Source organism: Ixodes scapularis, unplaced genomic scaffold (assembly GCF_016920785.2).
Source record: "Ixodes scapularis isolate PalLabHiFi unplaced genomic scaffold, ASM1692078v2 PGA_scaffold12__126_contigs__length_90152505, whole genome shotgun sequence".
Classification (NCBI taxonomy): domain Eukaryota; kingdom Metazoa; phylum Arthropoda; class Arachnida; order Ixodida; family Ixodidae; genus Ixodes; species Ixodes scapularis.
The window spans coordinates 62063774-62081969 of record NW_024609838.1 but is presented as its reverse complement, the minus strand read 5'-3'; the positions used below and the strand labels follow the sequence as shown (position 1 = coordinate 62081969).

General features: G+C 49.9%; 1 protein-coding gene across 4 annotated transcripts in view; it reads right to left on the bottom strand.

Annotated features, from left to right (window-relative positions):
- The window catches only part of LOC115320098 (gastrula zinc finger protein XlCGF49.1), a 71585-nt gene extending 57528 nt beyond the window's left edge, over nucleotides 1-14057 (bottom strand). For 3 of the 4 annotated variants that reach the window (XM_040220082.3, XM_040220084.3, XM_040220087.3), the window contains exon 1: nucleotides 13904-14057. Coding sequence is in view for 1 of the 4 variants with exons in the window: in XM_040220087.3 (XP_040076021.1) it covers nucleotides 13904-13971 (68 nt within the window). In the remaining 3 variants the exon portion in view is untranslated. The remainder of the gene's footprint in view (nucleotides 1-13903) is intronic. The other variant, XM_040220083.3, reaches the window with a different exon arrangement.
- Nucleotides 14058-18196: the final 4139 nt, after the last annotated feature.

Here is an 18196-nt window from a genome sequence, read left to right as displayed (position 1 = left end):
AACTCATCTTCATTCAGTCCTCATTTCAAAGCTGCCTTCCATCTGACCAAAAGGTGGGAAGGGTAATTCCCAGTCTTTAAACAGGGCAGCCGCTCTTCTGCATCTAATTATCGCCCTAATTCATTGACTTCAATTTCTTGCAAACTACTTGAGCATATCCTCTACTCCAATATCATGAGGCACCTATCATCCCATTTCGTTTCTTTAAACAGCAGCACGGTTTTCAAAAGGTACTTTCCTGCGAAACGCAACTCTGCGACTTCATCCATGACTTGCACACTAACCTTGAATGTCACGTCCAAACTGACGCAGTTTTTATTTTTATTTTCCAAGGCGTTCGGTTGTGTCCTCCATCAACGCCTTCTTTCTAAGCTATCATCTTTTTGCCTCGACCAATAACCGTTTGCATGGATTCGTGACTTTCTTTTTTCCCGTGTACAGGTCACGTCCATGATGATCATGAATCTTCCTTAATAAATGTATCTCCTGGTGTTCCCCTGGGGTTCGTACTTGGGCCCTTACTCTTTTTAATATTTATTAATGACATTCCCATTAGGATTTCTTCAAAAAAACGCTTTTTCGCCGACGACTGCGTCATCCATAACAAAGTAACTTGTGTGCAAAATAATAACCAGCTTCAGGAAGATCTAGATAAAATTAACAATTGGTGCAAAGAGTGGATTATGTCACCAAACAAGTATAAACGCAAACTAATCCACTTCACCAAGAAAAAAAACACTCATTTAATTACTTCTTGGACTCCGATCTGATTGAGACCGCTACTGTGTATAAATACCTTGGTGTAAGACTAACATCTGACCTTCCCTGGAATAACCACATTGAAGTCATTACCGCCGATTCATCTGGAACTCTTGGACTAAGCAGACGTAACTTAAAAAATCGCTCCACCCTTTGTCCCTAAGCTAACCTTTAACACGTACGTCAGACCAGAAATAGAATATGCTTCAACCATCTGGAATACCCATCGACTGTACCTCATCAATACGCTGTAGAGGCAGGTCAGAACAGAGCTGCTCGCTTCATTTCATCCACTTATGACTTTTCTTTCAGTGTCTCGGCGCTAAAAACTGAACTAACCATGTCCTCTTTGCAGCTTCGCAGGAAAGTCTCTCAGCTGTGCCTTATTCACAAAATCTACTACCACATTCCCGACCTCAAAACCACTTTGTTATTACCCCTCGACCGAACATCTTCTCGCCTCAACAACGTCTGCACCATCAAACACACTTCTGGCTCTACGAACGCTTTCAATTGGTCATTCCTTTCTCAAGCCATCAGCCACTGGAACAGTCCCCCATCCTCCATTGTCACCATCTTGGACCCTGCTGATTTCTCCTCTGCAGTAAAACTACACCTTTCTTGGCCCATGCGATGGTGTGCGGGGCTAGGCAAATCAGTGAAAACACTTACGCAGAGCGCTTGCCAGGCCAGACTTGTACGTAGTTCAACTACTTTACTCAAGTTACTGTAGTTTAACTACTTTTCTGGGTAGTTTAGTAACTTTTAATTACATTTCTATTCTAGTAATCAGTAGTTTACTTTAACTACTTTTCCGAGTGACTTCCACTCAAATTACAAATTACTTTCTAATTTTAGTGATTGTTTTGCCTATCAACAGAGAACAGAGGTCGGAAGGTCAGCTGATATTTGCAGAGGGGGAAGCACGCGGAGTAGAAAAGGGGGGGATGGGAAGGAAGAAAGTGATTTAGATAGTCCAAAAAACCCCAAAATTTTAACGAGCCCCCCCACTGCAACAACACTGCTACGAGGCGCGGGGAGCGAACAGACACGATGCAAGAGAGGTCGAGTAACTGTGGGATTAGCTCCGAATAGTGGCGTTTCTTTGTATTCCGAAGCTCAAGGAGACTTGACGCATTTGAAGAAAGGGCTTGTCCCCGCTTCTCTCCAATGTCGGAATTCTTGCCCACTACAGGAGGTGCACACACTGCTCCTTTTACGGTGCAGGCGATAGAACCCCTAACAACGACGCTCACGCCGGATGGGCTGCTCGTGTATCACTCGAAGCGCGTTAACCCACCCCCGCGCCTGCGTTCACGCCGCTTCGCGGTGACGGTGTGCGGCTGCTAATTACAAATCTATTAACCCACCTAGCCCCCCCACCCCCCGTACACGCCGCTTCGCGGCGTCCGGTCGGCAACCCAAGCCCCGCTGCCCCCCATGCACTTCCGTAAATAGAGTCGATACGATTTAGTTTAGCGATGTTTCGTCAACAACATTCGTTTTTTTAGTGTTAATGGTAAAAAAGAAATGTAAATATCGCCAAATGCCTCGACAAAACAAAATGTTCAAGAAAAAAAATAAGAAGAAGTAAGCCGGCCCACACCATAAATAGAACCCGGGTCTGACATGTATGAGGCAGACATCTCAACACTAAGTTACGCTACCTCTTCGGAAACTCGCATTGCATCCGCTGCCTATGTTGACGGCGGCAGCGCCTATCTCCAAGCAAGCAAGCAAAACTTTATTTTGTGTAAGGGCCTACGTCCTGGTCTGGACGGCCCGTCCGGCCCATGTCCCGCGGATGGATTCCGTAAGGTTACCGTGTAGCCTTGTTCGTGGAGCAAGGCTTATGAACCAGCCAATCCGGCGTGCGTGAGCACCGTTGCTAGGGTTTGTATCGCCTGCGCGTTAAAAATATGCTTGCGCGGGTCGGGGGGCAGTGCCCTTGGTATTCCTTGGGCGCCGCCGGCCTGTGTCTGCTCTGCCCAGTGGCGGCCGTTTCGGGGGGGCAAAACGCATGCCTTGCCCCCCCACTCTGAGAACTGGGGGGACAAGTGCCCCCCTTGCCCCCCCGGTTGGTACGCCCATGGCAACCGGATTTAGTTTTCGCCGGAGCGACATGCCACTCTGACACAGTTTTTTCTTCTTTTTTTTTTATTTGCACACAAGTAACATTGCAATTAGACTCGGTTAGTCTTTTTATCGAGCATAGCATTACACATTACACATAAAATTCGCGCATTCGCCCTTGAAATTTCCAAAATAACGTGATTTTAAACCGAGTTTGAACGCCAGCCGGATGCTAGGTACAGCCCGCTCAACGGAGCAGACGACGTGCGGGGTGAGAGGGGGAGGGTATTTTTTCTCTCTTCACTGTTCCGAAATTTGCTACAACTCTTGTTACGAAAGGGGTTGGGTCTAAACAAAAACGTTCAAGAGTTTCTTTTTTTTTCCCCCGTTTTCAGAACCGGCACGAGACCCCAAGGATTAGTAGGCCACTTCACTAAGCGAAGCTATGGAATGTTTAGGGTGCTTCGTTTTCTGTTAGGCACACAGAAACTCCCCACTTTGAACTTCTTTATGCTAACTTTGGGAAACCAATAATCCGGAGTGCAAACAAAAACGACTTATCGGGGTGCCCACGACATTGCTTTTGACCGCGTTGTAGATTATCATTTGCATAGGTCAGGGTTTAAAAGGAACCGCGATCGTTGAGGCGTTTGCTATGCGTCGCTGCCAACATAACATATGCACCACCTTCATGAGCGTATCTCGAAAGGAGGTTGATTTTTCGGGATACGGTTCATTTGTCACATGCGCACTCGTCACAGGACGATTGGTCACAGGACGATTCATCACACAGGAACATTCGTCATAGGACGACTCGTCACGCGGCCAACCGGCCCTTCAATAGTTTGTCCCCCCAAAAATGTGTTGTTCAATTTGGTTCAAGCGGACAAAGTGGCTCACCTCATATTGTTAACGTAGCAGCTTGGGCGAGTTGGTTGCACATGATTACACACACCACAGCGCACTATAGCAAACAACAACAAGTAACATTGCAATTACACTCGGTTAGTCTTTTTATCGAGCATAGCATTACTCCGGGAACACAACAACAACAGCTGCAGAGCCAACTCAGGGCATCTAGGCATACACTGCCGGGATTGTGGGTGCGACGTTCACTTGCCATCCTGTACAATTTTAGGTAGGAACAGAAACCAATTAACTCGAGAAATTATCGAAGCAGAACATATCGCGCGGAACTATAACAACTGTATAAGTACACCATCTTTACACCTGACAGAAAAAGAGAAAACATTTTTAGGCATCTAGGAGATCGGTGCGCGTGATTTGGGAAATTCGGTGGTGCTAGAGGTTGAAGAAGACAAAGTTATATAAAAAGAGTTGTAAGTCAGCGCGGTTTGTTTGAATTTTGCTTTATTTTTCGTGTGTAAGGTGTGAGTGTTGTTTGCTATAGTGCGCTGTGGTGTGTGTAATCACCTCATATCTTAGTCTGTCTTTGGCTTCTGAAAGGCGAAAAATTTGTAACAAACGTTTTAGAATGTTGGTTCGGCCTGACAAAGTGGGTCACCTCTTATCTTAGCATGTCTTTCGCTTCTCAAGGTCAAAGAATTTCTAACAAATGTTTTGGCTTCTGGGTCCGTCCCGAACGGTGAATGGGGAGGCCATATAAAAGCGACTATTTTTGAACTTGGACTACATTCAAAAGGATGGAGGTGATTGCAACAGAGAGAGGTAGAGCCATGCAGCTGCACGAGAGGTACTCGTACACATGCAGCAGAAAGAATTCCGATACTTATCGGTTTTCTCAAAGAGGTGTACGCAACGCAAAGTAAAAACTGATTTGGCTGCCAGTCGGATTATTGCTCGTTCAAGCCAGCAACTTAGATCAACCTGCCGAAGAGTCATAATATTGTTAGGGAGAAGACGACGAAGCTGAAAGAGGAGGTCCAAGCTGCGCGCGCTCTTCAGCTGCACAACGATCTTGTCGCTTGAACACCTCTATCCAGTTCTTATTAAATCACCTTCTTAACATCCTCACAATTGGTGGAGGTCAGTACGTTTCCCAACCTCTCGGCTGACCGCTATTCTGGAGTTACGTAGCGGGCGCACCGTTAACACCATGTCTCAAGGAGCAAGTACTTCAAACGGCCTGGCACCCCCCGGTTCCACTCCATCGCCACCGACCGTCAAGAACCGGCAACGGGACCCTCCTATTTTCTCTGGCTCTCCTGACACTGACGTTCACGACTGGATGAAAAGTTATGACCGTGCAAGTCACCACAACCGATGGGACGACAGCTTTAAGTTGGCCAATGTAGTGTTCTTTTTGAAAGACACTGCATTGCAATGGTTTGACAACCATGAGGATGAAATCAGTTCATGGGACGCCTTTACAGTCGCATTTTCGGAGGCGTTCGGAAAACCAGAACGACGCAAACAGCAAGCGAAAGACAAGCTGGCTCGCCGATTTCAAGCCACCACCGAATCTTCCACCAGCTACATTGAGGATGTCCTTCGTCTCTGCACCAGAGTGGATGCCGACATGACCGAAGAAGATCGTATCCGTCATTTGTTTAAGGGGCTGTCCCAAGACCTCTTCGCTGTTGTCGCACCCAAGTCACCCACGACAGTCCAACAACTAATCGGTGAGTGCAAAAAGTACGAAGAACTGCAGAGTGCACGGATCTCAAAAGCACCTTTCGAACGCCTTCCAGAGGTATCCGTTGCATCTGTTGCCGGTGTTGACTTGCCGGCATTGATTCGCAGCATCATTCGGAAAGAGCTGCGTTCTTTTCTTGATCACCTCCGTCCACCTTCCGAGACTACCCAAACCCACCCTCAGGCACAGAGCGTCCAGAAAGTCGTCCAGAACGAACTTCATGCTGCGCTTGCATCACTGACGCCATCGACGTCGGCATATGCTTCACCACCTCCCGCACCGCCGCTCTTCTGTACCATGCCACATGATGCGCCGCACTTCTACCCAGGCTCCCGTTTCAATCAGGCCTCCCCAGCGTCGCAAACCTACGCACCGCGCCGAAGAAGTGACATTTGGAGAACGGAAGACCAGCGACCCATCTGTTTTAATTGTTGTTTACCCGGCCACGTCGCGCGCTACTGCCGCCGTCGCATGAACCCTGACGAGTATCGCCGTTTCCCTCAACCTTATCCACGTTACTCCCCCGATGACGATAGCCGTCCCGTTGACCGCCAGACCCCAGCTCCATTTTCACAGCGTGACAATCGCAGAGGCCGATCACCGTCTCCTTACCCTCGACGCCAGCGCTCCGTGTCGCCCCTCAATGTCGCCGCCGTCGCAAATACAACGTCAAACTAAAGCCCGCAGCCTGCGTTGCCACAGGAGGTCAGGCTGCACCACGAAACTGCAATATAAATCCTCCTGGAGATGGCCCAACGACTGTTGCTATTGAAATTGACGGACAAAAACTTATAGCCCTCGTAGACACCGGTGCCGCCAAATCCTGTATCTCTGACACTTTCCGACGGCGTTTGCGCAAAGTATTGACGCCAGCACCTGGACGATTTTTACGTATGGGAAATGGAGATTTAATACGTCCTCTCGGCTGTTCCACACTCTCAGTGACTCTGGGCTCCAATCGCTACGTTGTTGTCTTCACAGTCCTCTCGAACTGCGTGGCTGACGTGATACTGGGGTGGGATTTCCTGTCGTCAACCGATGCCATCATTGACTGTGGGGAACGTCAGCTGCATTTAAACACTTCTGACACAGACGAATTTGCCGGTTGTGATCCTGTTGTCCTTCGAACGACAGCCGATCTATGTATCTCACCATTGACTGCTGTCGCAGTAACACTGGAGCCTGAGTTCAGTTTCCAAGGAGATTACGGTCTTGTCGAGCCACTGCTTACCACATTCGTGCAAAAGGGCTTGCTTCTGCCTTACTGTACCGTCGCCGTAATAGCAAGCCAAATTAATCTATACGTTACAAACGCTTCTGCACAGCCGCTCATATTACCTCGAGGCGCTGGTATTGCAACCATCCGGACGTTCGACCATGATAGCCTCGCCGTTTTGGCTCAAGACACGTGCCATCTCCACTCGCAGCCAATTCCTCAAACCCAGTGCTCCACCAAACATACAACGCTGATGATCGACAGCTGCTTAACAACCAACCAAAGGCAAGCTCTTTCCAGTCTTCTGGACGCATATAGCGACTTATTTGACTTCAACCGCTCGGCACTCCCACAGACATCTGTGGTGCACCACCAGATTGAAACGGGAAACACAAGTCCCCTTAGGAGCCGCCCGTATCGTATTTCACCTGCGGAACGTAAAGTGATTCAAGACCATGTGACTGATATGCTGAAAAACAATGTTATACAGCCGTCATCCAGCCCTTGGTCCTCCCCCGTGGTTCTCGTTAAGAAAAAAGACGGTTCATGGCGCTTTTGTGTTGATTACCGGCGTCTAAACAGGGTAACTAAAAAAGACGTATATCCGCTCCCTCGTATCGATGACATGCTCGACGCACTTCAAGGGTCTTCGTTCTTTTCATCTGTTGACCTCCGTAGCGGCTACTGGCAAATCCCGGTTGCCAACGCGGACAAACCGAAAACCGCGTTTGTCACTCCGGACGGTCTCTTCCAATTTAATGTCATGCCTTTTGGCCTGTGCAACGCTCCCGCGACGTTTGAGCGGATGATGGACAGTGTTCTACGCGGTTTAACATGGAACATATGTCTCTGCTACCTCGACGATGTTATTGTATTCTCCTCTACCTTTGAAGACCATCTACACCGACTCCAGCAAGTTATGGACTGCTTTCGCTCCGCTAATTTGCAGTTGAACTCAAAAAAGTGTACGTTCGGGGCTCGGGAAATTCGGATTCTGGGTCACTTAGTCAGCTCGGAAGGCATCCGCCCAGACCCCACCAAAGTCCAAGCTGTCTCTGACTTTCCGAATCCCAGAACCACAAAAGACATCCGGGCTTTTCTTGGACTCTGTACATACTTCCGAAAATTCATCCCTCGTTTCTCAGATCTCGCCGAACCCCTGAATGAACTACTTCGAAATAACACTACATTCCAATGGGGACCCTCCCAGGCCCAGGCATTCCTATCTCTTAAACGTGCACTCATTTCCGTCCCAATACTTGGCCACTTCGTACAGGGAGCTGACACGGAAATCCGAACGGATGCCAGTGGACATGGCATCGGGGCTGTTCTGGCGCAAAATGTAAATAGTCGCCCACGCGTCATAGCATACGCTAGTCGCACTCTAACGAAGTGTGAGAGAAATTACAGTATTACGGAGCGTGAATGTCTAGCGCTAATATGGGCGATATCGAAATTCAGACCATATCTTTACGGCACCCATTTTAAAATTGTCACAGACCACCACGCCCTATGCTGGCTTGCCAGCCTTAAAAATCCATCTGGCCGCCTTGGGCGTTGGTCGCTGAAAATTCAAGACTACGACTTTAGCGTTGTTTTCAAGTCAGGAAAACGTCATCTGGATGCCGATGCGCTGTCCCGATGTCCTCTCCCCACTGACATTTCACATCATGCTCCAAGCGACCACGATTCTTCCATCGCTCTGTTGGATACCGTTGACATCGCGACTGCTCAAGCGTCCGATCAGAATATCCGGCCACTAATACAATGCTTGATGGGGATTCCTGGATCTCTCACGCGGCACACTCAACAGCGCGCTCGTCTCTTCACCCTTCGTGATGGTGTCCTCTATAGACGAAACTACGAGCCACACGGACGACCCTGGCTGCTCGTTGTTCCTCGGACCCTCCAGAAAGACATCATCCAAGCACACCACGATGACCCTACCGCTGGACATCTCGGTTTCGCAAAGACATACTTCCGCGTGCGTTCGAACTACTTCTGGAATGGCATGTATCGCACCATCAACAAGTACATTCGCACGTGTCACCAATGTCAGCTTCACAAGACTCGAACCATTCAGTCATCCGGCCCTTTGCATTCCATAACACCGCCTCATCGACCCTTCCAAACAATCGGAATCGATTTTCTCGGCCCATTTCCTTCGTCTACAAACAACAAACGGTGGATAATTGTCGCTGTAGACTATCTCACCAGATACGCCGAAACAGCCTGTGTTCCAACCGCCACAGCCCAAGAAGTCGCAACTTTCTTTCTGCACAACATTCTCCTCCGGCATGGTGCACCCCAGGTTATAATAAGCGATCGGGGCACTCCTTTTATAGCTAAGCTCCTCGATGATCTTTTGCGCCTGGCTAACACAACTCATAGATTAACCAGCGCTTATCATCCCCAAACCAATGGGCTAACAGAACGCCTTAACCGCACGTTATCAGAGATGATGTCGATGTACGTCGCGGACAATCATACAAACTGGGACGCTATTGTCCCATATGTGACCTTCGCTTATAATACCGCGCGTCAGTCAACGACAGGCTTCTCACCGTATTACTTGCTATTCACCCGTGAACCACTTACAACTCTGGATACTATCTTACCCTCCGTCTATGAACCTCACACGTCGTATCCTTCAGAGGTCATCTGCCGCGCGGAGGATGCTCGACAACTCGCGCGTTTTCAAACGCTACGATCGCAGCAGCAACAACAGCTTCGTTACGCACAGACGCATGGCGAAGCATCCTACAACGTTGGTGACGAAGTCCTTCTCGCCACCCCACTCCGCAAGCCAGGTAAATGTGAAAAATTGCTCCAGAAATACACTGGGCCGTTTCGCATTCTCCGCCGTCTGTCTCCTACAAACTACGAAGTGGAACCAGTGGCACCACCTAGAGATCACCGCACGAAGTCACGTGACATTGTCCATGTTTCCCGCATGAAACCTTTCCACCCACCCTACGACTGAACACACCAAGGCCGGTGGACCGGCCCTTTATCCGCCCGGGGGAAGTGTTAGGGAGAAGACGACGAAGCTGAAAGAGGAGGTCCAAGCTGCGCGCGCTCTTCAGCTGCACAACGATCTTGTCGCTTGAACACCTCTATCCAGTTCTTATTAAATCACCTTCTTAACATCCTCACAATATGATGAAAGGAAAAGCGGATGAGTATTGTAAGATTAGTTTTTCTAACCATTGGTTTATGTCACAGTGGGAAGTCGTGAAACTCCTCATCAGGGAATGTGGGCAGTTGTTGAAATTTACAATTTACTATTATCGTCCCCTGCCCGATCGATGTGACCAGTTGCCCGCATGACGAGTCTTCCTGTGACGAATGTTCCTATGTGACGAATCGTCCTGTGACCAATTGTCCTGTGACAAGTGCGCATGTGACGAATCGTCCTCCATCCCGATTTTCTGCGCCCGTAACGTTTGGCCGCCGTTTCCTTTGCGTGACGTTACCAGATAGCGAGATTTAGCAGGCCGTTTTTCTCCTCCGTATTGGAATCCCCAAAGAAGGCGCCGCAACTGAGCATGCACGCCTCCAGTCTTTTCTGCGTAGTTCAAGGTCTCGTGGCGGATGACGCAGAGCTAAACTGGCGCTTAGTGGGTTGCGGAAACGATCTGCTGAAACTCCCTATACTCCTCACTCTATCCTTCCGAACTACCTTTACCTTCCCGGCCCTTTCATTCTTCCTTCTTTCTTGCCCTAGCCCAGTTTCCCTTACAAAAATATGTTTTGAAGTCTCGAAGTAAATAAATATTGTTGCAGTTCAGGGTTGCCTTCCGGCGCTGTGGCCTTTTAGCAACTTCATTATCCGGTGTTCAGCATGCCAATGTTTAATATTTTAATAATGCGAAGTTTTGAACTCAACTAATCACCTCTATTCACCAAGAAAAAAAAAAAACATAATTTTCAGGACAAACTGTAATATTCTGAGTTGATAAACATCCGCCGGTGACTAAAATACTAAATTGGTTACAACCGAAAAACTCCGGTGGTTGGAAATATTCGGCCTGGGTAAAACCAAAACACTCCAGTCGGTGCCTGTTCCCGCCCTAGCGACGGCTAGTTTCTTCAAAACGCCTCCTCTGTAGAAGCTTGTGAAATATTTTATCTCATCAACCCTCCATCCTTCCAGTGCCTATTCAGAGGTTGGTGTGGTTCTTGGAAGACAATGCCAACAACATTAGTGTCGCCCGGAACCATTGACCTTAGAAACGCGCCTCTTCGCTTGGGGAACTGAGAGGCGTTGATTGTTACTTGTTTCTTTTGCCTACTACAGACCATTTAAAAACTCGCCTTCTGGGTGCCACCAACTTCGTCTACTGGGCTGTGAAGCACGTTCGAGTGTGCGCAATGGCTCTCTAGGCCAAAAGATTGTACACTGCGTATGTGTTCACAGCTGAATGACTTAGGCATTTTTCGTTAGGATAGATGCTCCCACGAGAGGAGCGTATGAGATATGTGAATAGAATTGGAAATTTGAAATGTTCTTGTCCAATCGCATTTTGCTTCCTCGGTTATAAATGCCTTTTAGCGTCATCACGAGACGTTCAACCATAATACACTGGTGTTTAAAAAATAAGCACCGAAAAACATGCACCGATTTTTGCTCCAAAATAAACACCGGAAAAAACATACCCTAATCATTACCCATGTCACCTTTTTGGGCAATATGTGAATTTCCAGAAGAACAGCGGGTTATCACCCTCCCCTAGGAATACCCCGACTATGGAGCAGGCAACCCGTTTTTCCCTCCGTCAGATTGCAGTGACCAAAAACTGTACGGAGGTCACTGGACGTCCGTGAAAAATATAAAGGAGGCAAAAAACGATCTACTCTGTGCACGTTTCATCAATCGCCGGCAGCAGCCAGCGATTGGCTCGACAGCGGCGCAGCGCCGACGAGCTCGCTCGCTCGCCCCGAAAGTCGACAGCCCTCCCTCCGTCCCTCCCGGCGGGCGAGGAGGAAAAGCGCGTGCAGACACGCCGTCGCTGCTGCTGGCAGAGCTGGCAGCAGCGCACACCAGAGAGAGAGAAACAGCGGTGAACTGAACGCGCGCAGCGCGCTACCGCTGCTTATATTCACACTTGAAGGAGAGGAAACTAGAGGAGAAGAGTTGCGCATGCGCGCGCGGTGTGAGTAGAAGCGAACGCACGCGAAGTGCACGCAGCTGGTAGAGAGAGAGAGCGGAGAGAGTAACGCGCAGCTGTTGGAGAGAGGGAAGGAGGAGAGTTGCGCATTCGTAGTGTGAGTGCGGACTACGACGCCGCGGGACATAGACCCGAGCAAGAGATGCTTCGCATCTAAAAGGTGGCACTGAATGTCGTGTCCACGCCGATGCGAAGTTTGTAGGGATCCTCGCCATCACAAAGTTCCACCTTCTTCGCGTATCTCGCTCTCGTAGGCCCAACGAGCGTGTCGAAGTAATCTCCGCAGAGCGGCAACATCCGCTCCTCTGGCGATGGCATATTTAGCCCGTAGCCGCTGGTAAAAATAGATTAAAACGGTTTCTTTACAAATTGTGCGAAGAACAACAAACACACAAAAAAAAAAACGCTACGCTTTCAAACTGCGTAAACATGTCACGGTCGGACGAAACACGCCGTCGACTACACTTTGCAGGTGCTCCAGTCCTCCGGTGGTACGGAGCAATGGCAATCGGGGGCGGCGCATTGCAGCGTGACGTTAGGCACAAGGCATGCATTGACAGCGCTTGAGACGACAAGAGGCGGACTGAAGTGAATGGTAAGGGCCCCCTCCGAGAAAATTACACGAATGATGTAATCTATAGTCGACACATTAAAGGGGTTTTGACACGTCAAAACTAAAATATGAGATAACTATACTGCTAGGACCCATTGTATGTTCCTATAATCCTGCTAAGTTTGTGTTGAAAATGGCGCGATAGTTTTGTGGATAAATCGATTTATATGCGGGCCCCTCGGAGGGGCAGATCCGGGCGGAGCTGGAGATTGGCTACCTAGTCAGCCTCCAGCGCGGTGTCTCCTTGCACGCACTCACAGTCTTGGCTCTCTTGGCGTACCGAGCCTCAGCTTCCTCGTTTACCTTCCGCGTTTCGAGCATGCGGTCCGTGACGATTACGTCTACGGCATCGCTCGCCTTGTCGAAGTGTTCGACATTGATCACAGCAGCGATGAAAGTGATTGCTATCAAGAGATGTTGGAAGCTGTTCATTTTGACTGCGACCCGCTGGCGACCAGCTCCAGCGACGACGAGTAACGGACGAACTCGCCGTGGTCACCGTCGTCCGGGAATATCTCGCAGGCGCATGCAGGGTGGAAGGTCAACGGGCTGGGGGTGAGAGCGAAAATAGCTTTCGGGTTACCGAGTTGTGTGAGCGGTTTTGATCGTACCGCGACGAGGAGAGCTTGAGCAATCATGGGGGCGCCTAGAATGAGAGAGTGTTCATGGTCACGTGGTTTATGGACACCATGGTGTGACTAACTTCGGCAGTGTTGCCTGGTTGCCACATGAAAATGTTACAAATTCGTAAATTGAATATTGCTATTACCAGAGCTCTAGAAATCGCGTAACTTGGTGTATATACTAAGTAGCCTATAAGCATTCTATTTCAAGAATAATCTATCCGTTTAATTTTCATGTCATAACCCCTTTAAGAGGTCAGGGCGAGGGAAAGGAAGGCTGGGGAGGGGGAAGTAGGCAGAATGCTGGAGCAAGGGGGGTGTTTTCTCCTCTGCAGCAATCTTTCTGCTTCCCCCTCCCGAGCCTTCCTCTCCCTCGTTGGCTGCAGGTAGCTCTCCAGTGTGACAGTCCACGGAAGCTTCGGCAGCCAGGAGGTGGGACGCGGTGACGACAGCGACACTCGCGTTCGCTCGTGCTTTTTGTCGGTACATCTAGTGCCAACCGCCAGGATCGCGACAACCGACAGCATGACACTCCGGCTTCTGTGACGTCACTTGCTGCCACTTGGGGACCGCTTTCGACGTATGGGCAAGATAGGACGCCAAACACCAGACGGAGACGCGCTTCAGGCACCATTCGCAAGAGCAGATCGCAGTACGAATGTGAGTAAAGACCCAATCACGCAGTTGCGCTTGACTACGGTACAACCTATAACAGTGAGCTACGAGCGGCGGAGAAATAGCGAAGTGGATCCTCCTCTAGCACGGATGAGAGAGCGAAATGGTTTTGGTCATTTTTTAGGCAATGCTGCTTCAAGACTGAAATGCGTTTACCGTGAAGGGTTTCGGCAGCGTCCCAGTCTCCTTGGGTGTCCTCTGGTATGTTCCAAGATGGCTGACATGCATTTGCGTACGTTTATCAGGCACGCTTTACGGAAGCTCTAAACTCGTTCGAAGTCCAAAGATTTGATTTCCATAACATAACAGAACGCTGCCCCGGCTAACAAATCTCCATGCGCCGCGCACCACTGTGCCCCGCACGCTCTGTATTGCTCCGCCGTCGTACCTGTTTGCCCGATTTATCCAGTTCCGCTTCGCAAATTAGTTCTTGCGACGGATCAAGATAGGGATGAAACCATAGAAAAATAACATGCTAATTTCTTCAATACCTATGCAAATATACTCAACGCGCAATCGGCTCTACGCAATCCGAAGTGATAACCTGATATATTCAAGGTGGATAGATAAATAAGTGACAGTAACTATTTTTTCATTTTTTCTGGGCGGCAGCTTGCGCTACCTGGGCCAACGTTTGACGCGACTTCATTCAAGACCTCATCAGCGGCAGGTTGGGCAGGTTGCCTGCAGAGCTCTGGTTGCCTGGATCACGAGAAGAAAGGTTGACGTATGGCTGGTACATACAGCACGTAGCTTCCAACTGCTGTCAGTTTAGATGTGAACAGAAAAACGAAGGTGTATCTGCCACTTGGAGCAGAACGAGCAGAACAGAGCTCTGGAGTAGAACAGTGTTGTATTGTTGTTGTTGTTGTATTTTTATTGCACTTTTATTGTACAGTGCCGCCTGGATAGCTAGGTTCGACATTGTACATGTACCTTTTTTTAGTACACGGAAGTGACGTCATCACGTCTGATTGGTTCGAAACAAAAGTGACGTAATTTCCCTAGAAAAATGTGGGCGGAGTCGGCAAAACTGGGCGGAGTCGGCTACCGGACGTGACAACAAAATGACGTTTCGTTTTGTACCGAGTACGTTTCAAAAGGTACTTGCTCGGAACTAGGTGGTGTTCGGCGGCGAGGCGTCGCCGTCTCGTCAATTCGTCTTTTTCTTTAATGGAGCTTTTTTTTTTTCGCCAGAAAGGCTGTATCGGGAACACCGCGATGCATTCGAGCTCGCGGAGGAGATCTTTTGGAAGCAATACCGCCTGCCCAAGATCGTGGTGCGGTGGTTGTGCGACGAACTTCGCGAGGAACCGGAGGTGAGGAGAGTGCGTACCTCAAGGACGGTCATGACCAGGGTGTAAGATAGACAGGTGGTGAAACGAGTGCCAAATGAGCGACCGGATTGTGTCCCCCTTGGTTTTCTCTTTTTCTGTGGCGCCATCTATGTGGAGCACCGCAAACTTTCACTCCGGGTGGGCGAACGCTGGCGACCGGTTAAACTGACGGAGAAGGTTTCTCGTGGATTTTCAATGGAGGACTGTCGTGCTCTCGGTTTATTTTGCGCACTCTCCCATTGAGTTTCATGCAAATTCGATTCCAATTTTTTTCTTCTCGCCGCAGCGCCATCTGTCGCAAATCGGGGGTACCCGCAAGCCACCCGCAAGCAGACGAGTACACAATCCGGTCACGGCGCTGCGGTAGGTTTCTATGGGCCGTTTCCCCACCTGTCTATCTTACACCCTGGTCATGACTGTGGAGCTTCACGTGTTGTGTGCACTGCACTTCTAAGGCACGGGGAGCTTCCAAGGCATGGTGGCGAGCGACGAACACGTAGCGCGGGACCAAAAGACAGTCAGCGTTGCGGTCCGCGCCGTGTCCGTCGCTATCGTGCGTCGTCTCGGGGTCCAGCGTGGCTGGATCCACTTCCCCGAGACGCCGAGCGAGAGGTTCGACGCGGAGAAGGGCTTCAGGCTGCTCGGCAGGATACCCGGCGTCATCGGTTGCGTGGACGGGACCATGGTCTCCATCGTCGGCCCGTCCAAGAACGACCCCACCGTCACGAAGGCGGCGTACTGGTGCCGCAAGTACTTCTACGCCCTCAACGCGATGGTGGTAAGTACACTCATGTTACGTTGTCAAAACGCGCCCCAAATCTGTAGAAAAAAAAAAAAACACGTTTTGCCGATACCGTTTAAGTATGCCGTTTTATGACTGCGGGCTGTGGGGTCTCACGACTGCGCGAGCGTGTGCTCTACGTAGCATGTGAGCCGTAAGACTCTTCTCCCAAAAATAATATTTCTCTGTTAAAACGTGCAAGCTTCCGTAAAAAAAAAAAAAAACACATTATTTTTGTTTTAAGGTAGTTAGTTGTACCTTGCATCCAGGAAGGTGTGTTGACATGCATGTGTCAGACAAAATAACTTAAAAGCTTCTGAAATTGCGACTGCTTTGTGAACCATAAGTACAATCTACTACTTGTGGATTCAGGTAATTACATGTCAATATCTCGTCTCACTTTCAGGTGTGTGACGCCGACTGCCGGATAATGTGCATCGACCCACGGTATCTCGGGTCGGTGCACGACTCCTTCGTGTGGCAATTTTCTTGGCTCCGAAACCAACTCGAGCAAGGGCAGGTGCCACGCGACGGTCGGTTCCTGCTTGGTGAGCATATTAATTCCTTCCTTACGCACACGGTGGCTCCCACTGCTTGAAAGCCACAGTACCACACGTGCTGTGCTTGTTGTGAGGCACACAGACACAGTTGCTGGAACTCCTTGAAGTGAGACAACACCCAAAGTTTGGCCATTAATCTCTGTTTATGTCCACATAACTCTCACACTCTGCAGGCTACGAAAGCCACACTACACCAATCTCACGACAGTGATAGACTATGCAAGGAATGCGACCGCAGTGCGAGTCGCTGTCCGGTTCGGCCCACTCACTGTTACTGTCTGCCTGTACCCTCTTGCTGGTTGGTTTTTGCATGAAGTTGGAGCTCTTTCGCTGATCCCTGGGGGCTCGCGTGGTCGCTTTGGCGGTCGTCAGTTTGTACGGAATGGGATCAATTCCTCCTTGGCCACTTGGGGCTCGCCAAATCTGTCGTCGGGTCGTCTCTGTCCCACACACTGGATTCTTTTCCTTGACCCTTCTTCTTCGGTCTGCCTATATAGCTCCTCCTATTAGACCCTCCGTGTCCCAACAGGACCTGACTCCTTTCCAATCTAACCACCCCCTTTTTTTTCCCATCTCCAACTCCACTGAGGATTAGGAAAGAGGTTCGTCGAACTGGCGCCTTATCCCCTTGCTTGCCAAAGACAAGGCCAAAGTGTTCTGCTCTGCCCGTGCCTAAGATCACGGCCACACTCCCAAAAGCAACAGAGCTTTTATCTGTCGGATGCAAGGGCCTAATAATGCACTTGCATACAACACAGCTCCCCTAAGGAATCGTGCACACATCCCATACAACCCACCAGGAAAACACATAGTTACATGAAATAACAGGGAGTTTGCAGGCAAGCTGGTGCTAACTAATCATAATGTAAACTGATACTGTAGTGCAGAAATATTAACACACTTAAGTTACATTATAATTGACATAGTTGCACACAGCTGTTTTCTTGCCTTTTATTTTAAAAAGTAAAGAATGTAATATGTTCCATCCTCTACATGTGCAGGTGACAGCGGCTACCCCTTGGAGCCTTGGCTCATCACCCCTGTCCCCGGGAACCACGCGACCTCCACCGCTTGCGGCCGGTTTAATAAGGCGCATTTTTCGATCAGGTCTGTTGTGGAGCGCTGCATCGGGCTGTTGAAAAACAGATTCCGGTGTCTGCAAAGGCACCGGGCTCTGTATTACCACCCTTCAACAGCCACCGCCATTATTTCGGCATGTGCAGTGCTCCACTACATCTGCCTTGCATCGAGCGAGCCAGAACCGGAGTCAGACTCCGACCCTGAAGAGTCAGAGTTGGAGTCTGAGCCGAGCTCGGACGGTTCTGAGCCGAGCTCGGAGAGGTCAGCGTCGGCTCCCGAGAGGCTGGCTCCTGCCGGCCCTCCGGTCGGCCTTCCGGTCGGCCTCTCGGACAGGGGGAAGGCTCTGAGGCAGCGCCTTGTCGCCCGGTTCGGAACCCGCCGCAGACGTGCCCGTGCGGAGCGCCACACGCAAGGGGTCCGCCGCCACGACGGTAGTCCCGACCACCAGGGACTCCGTCGGGAAGCCCCTCAGCGCCCTCGCTGCGTTGGTGCCCAGCACGGACGCCGCCAGCGACAGGGAACCTCTCGCCACCACGACTGAGGTCCTGACCACCAAGGACCCCGTCACATTCTTGCCCTCAGTGAAGCCCTCCCCGTGGAAGCCGTAAAGTGCACACTTCGCTTCCTGCTCCACAGTCATGGCCGTCCACAAGCTACATACTCTCTTCAGCTCCTACACCTTGTGAAGTTC